General features: G+C 32.6%; 1 protein-coding gene across 1 annotated transcript; it reads right to left on the bottom strand.

Moving 5' to 3' along the window:
* Positions 1–7956: 7956 nt before the first annotated feature.
* Positions 7957–9743, bottom strand: LOC114720524 (transcription factor CSA). Its single transcript, XM_028906165.1, has 3 exons — positions 9257–9743; positions 8581–9138; positions 7957–8318 (listed from the first exon to the last, which is right to left on the bottom strand). The coding sequence occupies exons 1-3, from the start codon at positions 9741–9743 to the stop codon at positions 7996–7998; spliced, it is 1368 nt and encodes a 455-aa protein (XP_028761998.1). The 3' UTR covers positions 7957–7995.
* Positions 9744–12287: the final 2544 nt, after the last annotated feature.

Below are 12287 nucleotides of genomic sequence, written 5' to 3'. Positions count from 1 at the left end.
GAACTCTTCATAGTCCCAGGAGTTAATTAAGTGTTAGAGATAGTTGTAAAACCAGGACTGCAAAACTCACAAGAAAAAGGAGAAAGAATGTACTTCTTTGTTACAAGGTCTCCAGTTGAGCGGATAAGCTCGAATAAAGATCACAGAACAACAGACATATCCCAAATATAAAATAAAGTCATTAACTTTTCTTTTATTTTTTCCTCCCTTCTTTTCCTTTATTCTAAGCCAGCACTTGCCACTTTCCATTAATTCTACAAGAGGAGACATTTTTCTGTGCTAGCTTAATTACTACGTTATTTATGAACTTCACTCATAAGTAAATGAGATTTAATAATGAAAACCTCCATTTGACAGACATACGGATAAGGTTCTGAAAACTGAAGTTAGGCCAAAAGAAAAGAGAAACATGGGCAAAGAAGGCATGTCAGAGGTCATCTGATGATGTACATAGGTGAGGGAAGGAAGGAACAAGGAGATATTTCATGGTTGGTATCAGAACAAGGTGGCCACAATTTCTATATTCAAAGGTTGTCTGAGGGTCCCACTTTAATGTGAAGCCATTATTCATTAGTGGCCTTTCTGAGTTTCTGTCCCACCTTCTTTTGCCTTCCCTTTTGCCTGTTTGGCCTTTCACTTTTTAATAAATGCCCAAAAAGTAATTGTTAAATGGTCGGAATTTATTTTTTTTCAAAAAAATATAATTAAAAATTGGGATTGAGAGAGCATTACCTGTTACAAAAATCTTTTTGAGCGTTCTGTATTATTGGATTTTAGTAAGACATATAATTAGGTTTGACATCATCATGTGACCCAACATATTAAGGCATTTAAATATTAGGCATTTTTTTAATACAAGCGCGCACCCTTTTTTTTTTCCAAACAATAATATTTAATGTGAGACTTCTTTTCACATTAGTTAATATTATTTAAAAGTTGAAAAAGGGATTGTCTCATATAACTTGTTATATTAGAACAATTTTAATCCACTCCCCAAAAGAACAACATTACTCATCATTTTGAAAATATTCAAATGAACATTATTCAATTCAATTCAAATTTGTGTGTGTATATATATAATATTCATAAAAGTGGAAGAAGTTTCTTGGGGCATGGTCATCAAGGCGTAAGATGTTATGTAAGACATTGAAGATATTGGAGGAAGCAGAGTGAGGTTGTTTCAATAATTGGGAATAATAAGAGAAGTGGAGGAAAAGTCTGAAGAAGAAAAGGTGATGAACAATTTTCTTGAGAAAAAAGTGTGGGGAAGTGCGACTTTAATTCCCACCTAAAAGAGAAAAGACAAACAAAAAGTCTATGCAACTTTGCCCAACTGGAGCCCCTTCATTATCTCATAGTGGAGCAAGCAATAGAATAATATAATAATCATCCCATTTTATTTATGAGGTATTTTTAACACGTTTTATCCAAATTGGAAAAAAATTAAATCTTAGTAATTTTGTTTTAAGATATAATAATTTTTAAACTTTACCTCCCTTAACATATATACTTATTTTAAACAATAAAATTATACATTTATATAATAAATTTATACTTATGTTAAGGGGAAAAAAGCCTCTTCTATATGTCAAAGTGTCAAACTAAAGTAGTGTACAGACAAACATATATAAGCCTCCTGTTAAAAAAAATAAATTAATGAAGTGAGCTTACGTTAATTACTTTTTTTTTAAAAAAATTTTTTTTCTTATGTGTGATTTTTATGAATAGGAAGAAAGGTTGCACAGGAGAGATGAGTGTTTTTAATGATGACGCATTTAATATGGAAAATTTAAAAAAAACAATTTGTTTTTCCAAACAACATCAATAATCTTACTATTTGTCTTCAATTCTGATGAAATAAAAATTATTTATCTATAAGAATGGATGAAAAATATATCAATGCGAATGGTCTATGCAAATTAGACTGCACGTGCCAAATTGCCAATAGCTAAATAATTATTTATCTCGTTATTAATGTAAAACCTAATTAGGAAGTTGAATTGATCCTATATGTAAAGTTTATTTCACATATTTATTAATTTTTTCTCAAATCAATCTTAGGAATATTCTCCTAACAATAATCAATTAGGAGAGAGGGGGACGGACTTAAGATAGATGCTTATGGTATTTTAAAAAGTACAAATTATATTAACTAATTTAATTAATATTCATAATATATTCAAATTGGCTAATTAAATCCTATGTTAAGAACTATAGGATTAATGCACAAGCATGTATTTGCTCATTTTTGGCGCGGTGGGAGCCATCAACTTTAGATTCTGAATTTGATTTAATTATCATTAGTTAATGGTTGAAATCAGATTATTTAATGCCATAATCTTGATTAAAATAAGTATTTTAATAACCGAGCCTGTTGAAAAGACGATGTTCTGTAATAAGTATTTTAGATTCGGTATATTCACTAATTAATTAATGAAGCTCCATGTTCTTTTTTTTTTGGTCAACACATATTCATTAACATTAGTTAATGATCTTTTATCATGAGTATGTATGTATCATATCTTCACTTAATTAAGGGGTGTTTGAATTAGGTTTTTAAAAGTGATTTTACAATGTATGAAATAAGTATGTAAAAATAGTTTTATTTGAGTTAATATGAAAATACCTTTTTTTAATTGAACTCTAAAATAATGTAATTACTTTTGGCGGCTAAATATCTCCTTCACATTGGAAAAAAGTTCATAAATCGATTAATTATATGCATTTCTGAAGACAGAAAAGTCTCTTCCATATGCAACGTGTCTGTTTGACTTAAATTGGTCAGATGTAATTTTCCAAAGTAATTTTGATTAAAAGTAATAAGATTGATTGACTGTACTATTTTCTAGAAACTTTCTTTTTAATTTTGTTTTAAAATGCGATTTTGGGAGAATCAATTTTATTTAGATATTATTTATTAAAATCACTTTTTGAGTCAAAGGTTTCACTTTTATGAGTTCTTAAAATATAGTTTTTTTAAAAATCTTTTGATTTATTAAAGCTTTAATGGGATTTCTTTACAGTAAAAAAGAGACAAAATTGCTTTTAATTTAACAAGCGTTTGAGGGAAATAATGTTTTGGTAAAATGACTCAAAAATAACTTTTGAAATTTAAAAAGATAAATAAATCATGCAAATAAGTGAAAAAAAAAACTAAATGAGCATGTGGTGAAAAGCATTAAAAGGTTTTTTTTTCTTTGGGTGTTATTATAACCAAGCAAGCCTTTAACAACATTTACAAAGTAATTGACAACTTTTGAATTGAAGCTTGTTGTCATTTATAGATATGGTGAAACTCGAGGGTTATAATCAAACAAAGTTATTAAATATGCAACATGACTAACAATTTGCAAAATAAAATTAACAATTTTCATAACACATTTTGGAACTTGTTATTAGCTATTTTCAAACAATTTTACTAAACATGTAACATGATAACTTGCAAAATAAATCTGACTATTTTTATAATGTGTTTTGCAACTTATTATTAACCATTTTCAGACAATTTTATTAAACATATAATGTGATTGACAACTTAAAAAATGAATTTGACCATCACTATAACTCGCTTTGCTATCTGTTATTAGTCATTTTCAAACAATTTTACTAAACATGTAATGCGATTGATAACTTGCGAAATGAAATTAACTATTTCATAATGTGTTTTGTAATTTGTTATTAACTATTTCCAAATAATTTTACTAAGTATATAACGTGATTGACAACTTATGAAATGCATTTTATCATTTTTCATAACGCGTTTTACAACTTATTATTAGTTATTTCCAGACATGGTGCAATCTAAAGATGATTGAGTTAGATAAATTAACTAAATATGTAGTATGATTGACAACTTAAAATATGCATTGGACCATTTTTATACTATTGACTTAGTCAATTTCCACTAAATATAATCTCTTGGGGGAATTAAACAATGGAATAAATATTTTGAGAAATTATTAGATGTAGACTAATACAACTAAAGCACATCATAATAAATATGTTAATAGTAACTTTTATGATTTACTACATTTGCAATAAAATTGACAACTAAAGTAACAATATTTACTAAAAACCAGTAATCCTATTATAGTAATTATATTACATATATTTAAATGATAAGTTAATATTAAGATTAAACCAACATCAAGTATTTTCTTGTCATTGAAGCCACAAAACGTATCTCATAACATTAAAAGAGAAATTTAATGAGGGCAGGAAACATGGTATTTGCTCCAGTTTTGAATTCATTTCAAAAACTCGCAGTTAATAATATTATTAAACTTGTCAATCTCATTACAAAAGTTGAAAATCTCCCATGAAATTAAAAAAGCTATCAAATATCACTTTATCAGCATGAAACACATATTCAAGCATACAAAAGTTGATGCTTGATGATTAATAATTAATTATCTTCAGTTATGTCACTCAAAGGCTGCTTTTAAAACCATTCTAATCCACTCGATTTAGTAACTCAAAACCTCAGATAGTTTATAGATTCAATGATTATCTCCAAAATATTAAACAATAATAATAAAGATCCAAATAGAGTGGCATCTTGTAACGTACGAAAATGAGCACATTCTTCCAACTTGGACACTATTTGAGAAACAGATCCGTAGAGTTGTATTGCTTGGACCTAAAACTTTGGCCACAAACAAAGTAGAGAATGATGATGATGTGTTTTACGCTAAGTTCACGAGGCAGATTCTGCAACTATTAACTAAAGATGAGGAAGATAATGTGGGGTTCCTTAGAGAAGGAGATGGAGTGATAAGCGAGTGAGTGAAAGAGAAGAGACGAGCTTCCAGCCTTGTAGAAGGGAACTTAAAGATGAAGGGGAAGTCTAATGGTGTGACTAGACTGTGACAGTGTTGATTGGAGAAGGAAAGTAGGGCCGGAGAAGGGGACATGAAGGGAAAGAGAAGAATGTTCTCTTATTCTGCAACTTGAAGGGCGAGAGAAGATAAAAAGAAAAACAAGAGAAAGGGTATGGAGGTAATTGGGTAAAATTTGCAAATCCCAATTTAATACCTGTAAACTTATTTTGTCATTTCTGAAATTGGAAAGACTAATTTGAAATTTTAGAATCCAAATGGTATTTATATGGGATCTTCTCTAATATTTTCTAACAAATAACAAACATAAAACAAAACAATATTCTTGTTTCTTTTAACAAAATCACGCCTTATAGCTTCAAATATGGCTTTAAAGAAACAAGTAATTTATTTCATTGTTTGTTGAAAACCATATAAATGCCTAAAAATACTCCATATGAACTTATTTATAAGAAATAAATTATAATTAAATTGCAATTGTAGATTGTTTTTCATAAATTGACTCATAAATAGTGATTTTTTTATTCATACAATTTAAGGGCTAACTCATTTATCAATGGAATTACGGCTGACAAAATCTGGGCTTGTGAGCCCTTTCTTCTTTTGCCAACCAAAGGACATTTGGGCTCCCTTTAAGCCCAAACAAGGCATTGCAATACCAATATAATCTTTTCTAACCTCTACCAAACAAAAATTTTCATATCGTCTAAAATTAATTTCTGTAAAAACCAACATCAAAAGCATATTACATATTTACATTTATAGAAATAATCCCACATTATCTTTGGTATGAAACAATTTAATCAATTCTTGAAAAAATTATCATGATTTAATGTTTCATGATTGACCACAACCTAAAACTATCCCGATATGTGTGTCTCCATTTACACACACACACATCAAACACTTCAAATAATGCATTGCATGCTATGAATTAATGTTTGATATTATTTGCCATTTCAGAGCTTGACACTATAAAACACAAATTATTCAAGGAAATAAATAAGACAGAACCTTTTTCAAAAGTATCATACTGTGTTTCAATTTTTTTCATTAGTATCTATATTTTCCCCCCTTTCTTTATCAAATTCTTTAGTGTTGTTGGACTGTTCAGTAATAAAACGAAGTTATAGAGCTAATAGTAATAATAGAGCTTGACAAATAATAATAATAATAGAGCAAATTAAAAGATTTAATAAAGTAAAAAAAAATGTATAGATGGCAAATTAAAAATTAAGGAAAAGTATATTTTTTGCCAACAAAAAAAATAAGGAAAAGTATAACCACCTGTAAAATTATTTTTTCCGATAAATAAATTTCATAGGAATTGTTATTTTTTGAGAAAAAATGAATCTTCCTCCTGTTCTTAATATAAGACCTATTTAGTTAATTTGATTAGATTAAAAAAATTAGAAAAGTTAGTTAATTATAAGAAATGACATGTTTTTCCTAAAACATAATCATTTTTCTTAATATCCTTCCCCCTAACTTACTTGATTATGGTTGAGAAAATATCTATAAGGATAATTTAGAACAAATTGATAAATATGAGAAATAAGTCTTATATTTAATACCAAAATTAATTTAACAATTAGATCTTAATTTTTATAGCTTGGACTCAAGTCAATACTTATAATTTTAACCATTTAAAACCTTACTTATATTTTAAAAAATAAACTTGTATATTTCATAAAATTTAAGGACTATAGATTTAAGTAGGTAAAAAGTTGCAATAAGTCAAAATTCAAATATCGACGCACAATTGAATCAAAATTTAAATATCGAGTTACACAAAAGCTACAAGGATTGGATGATTAACTCTCACTACATTTTTATCCCACTCACCACTTTTCGAAATTTGCAGTAAAACGCATATAGAGAGCATGTGTTTTTTCGGCCTAAAGAAATTTATGAGCTTGTTTCGCTAACAGGGAGTTATTATAAGACAGCAACACACGCACATAAATTTTAACAGTCGTAATCAGATTTTATTGACAGAAACATATACTCAGATCCTCCGAATCTTCCTCGACCACATAATAAATCCTCCAAACAGCTCACAGCGCAAATCTAAAACGAGCTTCTCCTCTCAACCATCAAACCGTACGAGGTACCGTTTCGTTTGTTTGTTTTACCTTAAGTCTATGATCTAAAGATGATAACTTTTTTCCGAAGATTAAAGGGGGGGTGTTTGTTTTTCTTATAGAATGCCATCGGAAAAATAGAACCCGCGTCCTCAGTGAATTAAATAATAAAGAAAAATAGAACCTGCATCAGTAAAGAAAGATGTCGTGTCTCATAGAGACTGTGCTAATAATAACTAACAAAGAGTTTTAAAAAAACATTAAACAAAAGCACACCAGGCAGCCATGTGGGTGGCATGAATGAATTCTCTGAAAGATTCTGCTGATGATAGAGAGAGAAGAAGGATGTTTGAACAGTTTGCACATTATCATGAATGCTCATTTTAAGTTACAGTTTGCTAAATTTGTGCCTTTACTTATTGCATTTTGCAGGGCCATCACAAAAGGATGATGTTCTTCTCCACAGTTCCCATCTTTAACATCCCTTTCTTTTCTTTTTTTTTTTTTCCTTCAACAATTTCATCGTCCACTCTTTTTGATGAATCATTATTTCTCTCTCTTCCTCTTGACATGACAAGCCAAACCAACAAAGCCCTGCTTAGAAGCCTTGCAATATAAAAACGACAATCACTACCTCTTATGGTCCTAACTTGTTCTTAATATGTACCTTCCCCTTGGAAATCAAGTAGCCAAACTATTTGGATTCCCTGGGCAAGAATGAATGTCTCGGACAAAATCATTAATAAATCGAAAGTGAAAAAAGTTGATAAAGTACCCAAAAAAAAAACATTAAATTGTTATTATTATTATTTTGGGGTCCCCCATGCGGGAAAGGAAATCGCAACAGATTGGAGGATCTTAACCAGAAGTGACGCAAGCTACACAGGGACCAAACTGGGCTAAACTATCCTTTCTGCTTACCTCTAATGGCTTCTTGGAATTGTTGGGCCACATCTATATTGAGGATTCTGGGAAAGTTCGCAGCTTTTTTTTCTTTTTTCTTCTGCTAAGTTTGGCTTAGTGGCTGATTGGTTCTCCTCCTCCTCCTTCCGTAACTCGACTTTGATATCATGCTATGTGGCTCCTACCCCGAGAAAGTCGATATATGGAGGAGTAGAAGGACGCCCCAATACTTTATCTCTGCTCTCTGATGATGATGGTTCAGCGGAGGAAGCATTTGGAGCCATGGAATTTGATGAGAAGCTGTGAAAAGTGGGATTCATGTTTGAGTTTGACTGCGGTGGTTGTTGCATTGTTGGCATCATGTATGGGTTGAAACGATCTTCTTGAGGGTATAAGAAGCCATTGAGAGAACGAAGTTCATAATCACTTGGTCTGCTTTCCCTATATATACTCTGGCCGAAAGCCCCTCCCACCATGTCATTGCCTCTAACACCTGCAAAACTCAAACCCAGAAAGCTAATATAAATTTTCTGCCTACATATATGAGATCACATCACACAAAGCTTGAAAAAGCTAAGGTCTTTAAACTTGTTGGGAACTAGAAAGGGCAACCTATTAGAGAAAGCTAGGTAGTGCCAGACTTAAAAGTGTCAGTGTCATATCAGCAAGGTAAGCAAAGATAAGAAATCTTATATGGGGTTGATCTGATGATCCCAACAAGTATCATAAACGAATGGTGGGTGAAAAGGACAAACCTGAGATGACATCAAAAGATGGACGATGAGCATAAAACGTGGTGTGAGTATGAGGGGCCTGCTTGCTTGTGCTGGAGAATGCTTCTAATCCACCAGTCATGTGGGGTGAACCATTGAAGCCATAGTCAACGCCACCATTAACTCCACGGAACTGAGCATATGGGAAACTAGCCATTATGTTATTGTTATTGGGGACGAGACAGTAAGGTTGAGGAGCTGGTGGTGGGGGTTCTGTCCCTGAGCTGCCTCTACTTGATGTGGCTGCTAAGCTTGAATTTTGGTCCTCCATTGATGATCTTCTGAAACTTGCAGCTGCTTGGCTTATCCTTCTTCTTCTGTAAGCACTGGATTGTTCTCTGTACTTCCTGGCCATTATAACATGCCAGTGATTCTTCACTGCGTTATCAGTTCTTCCTGGGAATAGCCTAGCAATCATGGCCCATTTGTTCCCATATATCCTGTGTGCCTGCATTAACCTATCTTCTTCCTCTTCAGTGAATGCTCTCCTGTTTATCCTTGGATCCAGCTGGTTGAACCACCTCAGCCTACAGCTCTTACCTTCGGCAATTCACAGATCAAATCAAAACAATATGCAAAATCAGACACCGCAATCTCACAGGAAATTAAAACATGCATTGATGTCACGAGTATGATTTTATAAAAGAATCTCACGAACCTGATCTTCCTTCCAATTTTTCTGCTATAAGGTTCCAGTTCTGAGGGCCATAGAGAGCCACGAGCTCCTTGAGCTTGGCATCTTCTGCAGGCCTCCAATGGCCTCGTGCACAAAGCTTGGACTGCCCAGAATCAGCTTCTTTTCCCGTACTGACACCAGAATTCTCATTAGGGTTTTCTTGGGTATGATCTATCAGATTCTCGTGATCAGTACTAGAATCAGAAGCTTTACACTCCAAAGCATCATTATCATTATCAGTGGCACCAGTGTTATTGTTAGGAAGGCGATCCCTAATAAAGGGAAAAGTACCCCAGGTTGTGCCCCCAGTGTTGTTATTTCCCATTTCAGAAGAAGAAGAAGAAAGAGAAAGAGAACCCATGTCTGCATACACCATCCCCATAGAAGAAGACGAGAGATCAGAAGAGGTAAGAGGATTGGAGTGCTCTTGTGAAGCATATACGAGGCAGTTCGGCCAAGCTGCCTTCATTTCTTCCTTAATATCTCAGAAATCCTGGTGATGGAAGGGTTATATTGAAGTCATATGCCCGAATAGAAAGAACATGGGAGAATGTTTATGTTTATAAATGCATGAGAAATAGTGTAGCATAAGAAGAAGCAAAGTTTGAGACTTTTGAGAGACAATGCCAAAGATAAAGAAGAAGAAGTGAGGAATCGTGCGAGTGAGTGAAGACTTGAAACAGCAAAAACAGCTAAAGTTGTTTAAAGCCTTCCAACAGAGACCTACACGGATTCTCCTCACAGTCCCAAACCCACCCTCTCACTCGTCCGATGGCTCCTATATGGGGAGGGAGAAAGGGGAAGGGGTGGAGAGAGAGAGAAGGGGGACCCACCCAGAATGACTTAACAAACCGGGCTTTCTCATTGACGCTGCAGTGCTCGGCCAAAATTTCTGATTACCGAGGACTAACTACATAGAGGAGGTCAGCTTGAAAACTGCAAGCTAAGTAAGAAGAATTCTACATTCTATGATTAATAAAAATTTTCGCAATAATATTATTTTTATTATAAAAATATTTAGAAAGAATTACAATCAATTTTTTTAAAAAATTTAGTTATTTTAAAGTTCATTAATAATTAAAAAATATTTGCAATGATAAGTTTTAAGTAAGCGGTGAAAATATATTTATACTGGTCATTTGTTTCTCAATGATTAATTTCTTTTTATGACTTTATGATAATTCTTTCAAATATTTGCGCTTATAATTTTTATACATGTTATAATCTGATCATATCCAGACACACATATACATAATACATTACATGCAATGTGAAATAAGTTTTATTATGCATGCTCATGATTTTTTTTTAATATCAATTGGATCCAGCTTATATGTTTGATATGTCTATTATTTTATGATGAAGTCAATTACAGCGTTTTCGTTGAGAAGATAAATACATTTTTAATTTCCAATTTTTTACTAATATTCTCTAATATAATTTTTTTTAAATGAAAATAATCTCATGAATTAAAACTTGTTTTCCAATGTTCAATGTATAGGTCACTTTATTATTTCTAAAGAAAATGTCCCTACCATGTCAATAAATTTTGAACTTATGTAAATGAAACAGAAAAGACAAGACAAAATACAATAAGTAAAATAAAACTAATTAATAACTTTTAATCCTACTTTTTTTATTTTTACAAATTAAATTTATTAGAATATCCTTCCCCCTTCCAACCAACTTAGTGCTTGTTTAGGCTAGTAGTAGAAATTCTCTATAAGTACATGTTATGTAAATCAAGATAAAATTTCTCTCACATACTTATCTTATATTTTATAAATTATTTTTAAAAAAACTATTTATAAACTGTTTTAAACTGTCCCAAACAAACCCTCAAGAGATGAAATATTTCTAAGACCTAAAGCCTAAACCTGTATTATTTGATGACTGCATAAAATTTAAAGTATGTGAGCGTCTATTGAGAGGGGGGGAGGTGCTGAACTGGCTATGAAATAGTCAAATTCACACAAGTGAATAGCTATGACAAGTAAAGGTTGGGCTTCGGAACACGGTTGGGCATATTTACAATTTTACAGCATGTCTACTTATAGGAAATGATTACAAGTCAGTCACACGTGTGAGAGTGAGAGAAAGTGAAGAAGGAGGAGGAGGAGGGTCTCTCTCTCTCCATTGATGGGGTTGCAGGGGGTATAGGCTGTCCCTCTCAAAAATGACAACAGCAGCGTCATGTGTGAGTAAGTGAGCGAGTAAATGTGTAGATGTGTGGGCTTAGTTAGGGTTTGTGGAGGGAAAGGATGAGACAGCTTTCATGTCACAGCCCCAAAAGTAATAAAACCACCCAACTCGTCATTTTCCTGCAAAAACATGGTCCTGTCTGTTCCTCTAATGTTCTTGTTACCTCCTTGTAATAACGTTTGTAAGTGAAAGGGAACACCAAGCAGGCATAGCTACCCCATCAACCCGTCCCAATCTCTCTCTCTCTCTCTCTCTTCCTCCATTATAATCTCTTTCTTTGAGTTCTTTCTCTTTCCCTTCCACTCTCTGTCTATCACCATCCACCCACATCACTGTGCTGATTATTTTATTAATGAGGTAAATGGGGTTAAGAGAGAGAGGGTTTAAGCCTAGTAGCCACCTGGGTTTTTCAGTTTAGAACCTGAGGCTGACTTGACGAGGCCAACACAGTTTTCATCCTTCTGCTTCCTCAACTAATTATAACAGTTCATGATGAATCCCATTCCATTCTTTTCCTTCCCCACCTGCTCTTCTTTGTCTCTTTCCTGTTTATATTATTCCCCACTTTGGTCTCACATTTCCTGTTATTTCAACTCTTATGAACAAAAATATGATACATATAATATATGATGGACCCAACTCTCTCTCTCTCTCTCTTATTTTTAACACCTGAGTGACCCATCGGATGACTTTGAACAGTAATATAGAATGGAGACTTGGCTAACTAGCTAGCCAGCCAGCTTTGCAGCAGGATTATTATTTTATATATCTGCAATTTAAAGGTACTTTCATTTCTTTGCGAAAAAATATG

Source organism: Neltuma alba, unplaced genomic scaffold (genome assembly GCF_004799145.2).
Source record: "Neltuma alba isolate B1F8T4 unplaced genomic scaffold, ASM479914v2 tig00011988_pilon, whole genome shotgun sequence".
NCBI lineage: Eukaryota > Viridiplantae > Streptophyta > Magnoliopsida > Fabales > Fabaceae > Neltuma > Neltuma alba.
The sequence above is the reverse complement of the archived record's forward strand: the minus strand, read 5'-3'. Positions and strand labels throughout refer to the sequence as shown.

Coding starts and splice junctions, on each gene's coding strand:
- LOC114720524 (XM_028906165.1), bottom strand. CDS start 9,743: ATGAAGGCAGCTTGGCCGAACTGCCTCGTATATGCTTCACAAGAGCAC. Junction 9,139..9,256: donor AAAATTGGAAGGAAGATCAG/GTTCGTGAGATT, acceptor GAATTGCCGAAG/GTAAGAGCTGTAGGCTGAGG. Junction 8,319..8,580: donor ATCTTTTGATGTCATCTCAG/GTTTGTCCTTTT, acceptor TGAGTTTTGCAG/GTGTTAGAGGCAATGACATG.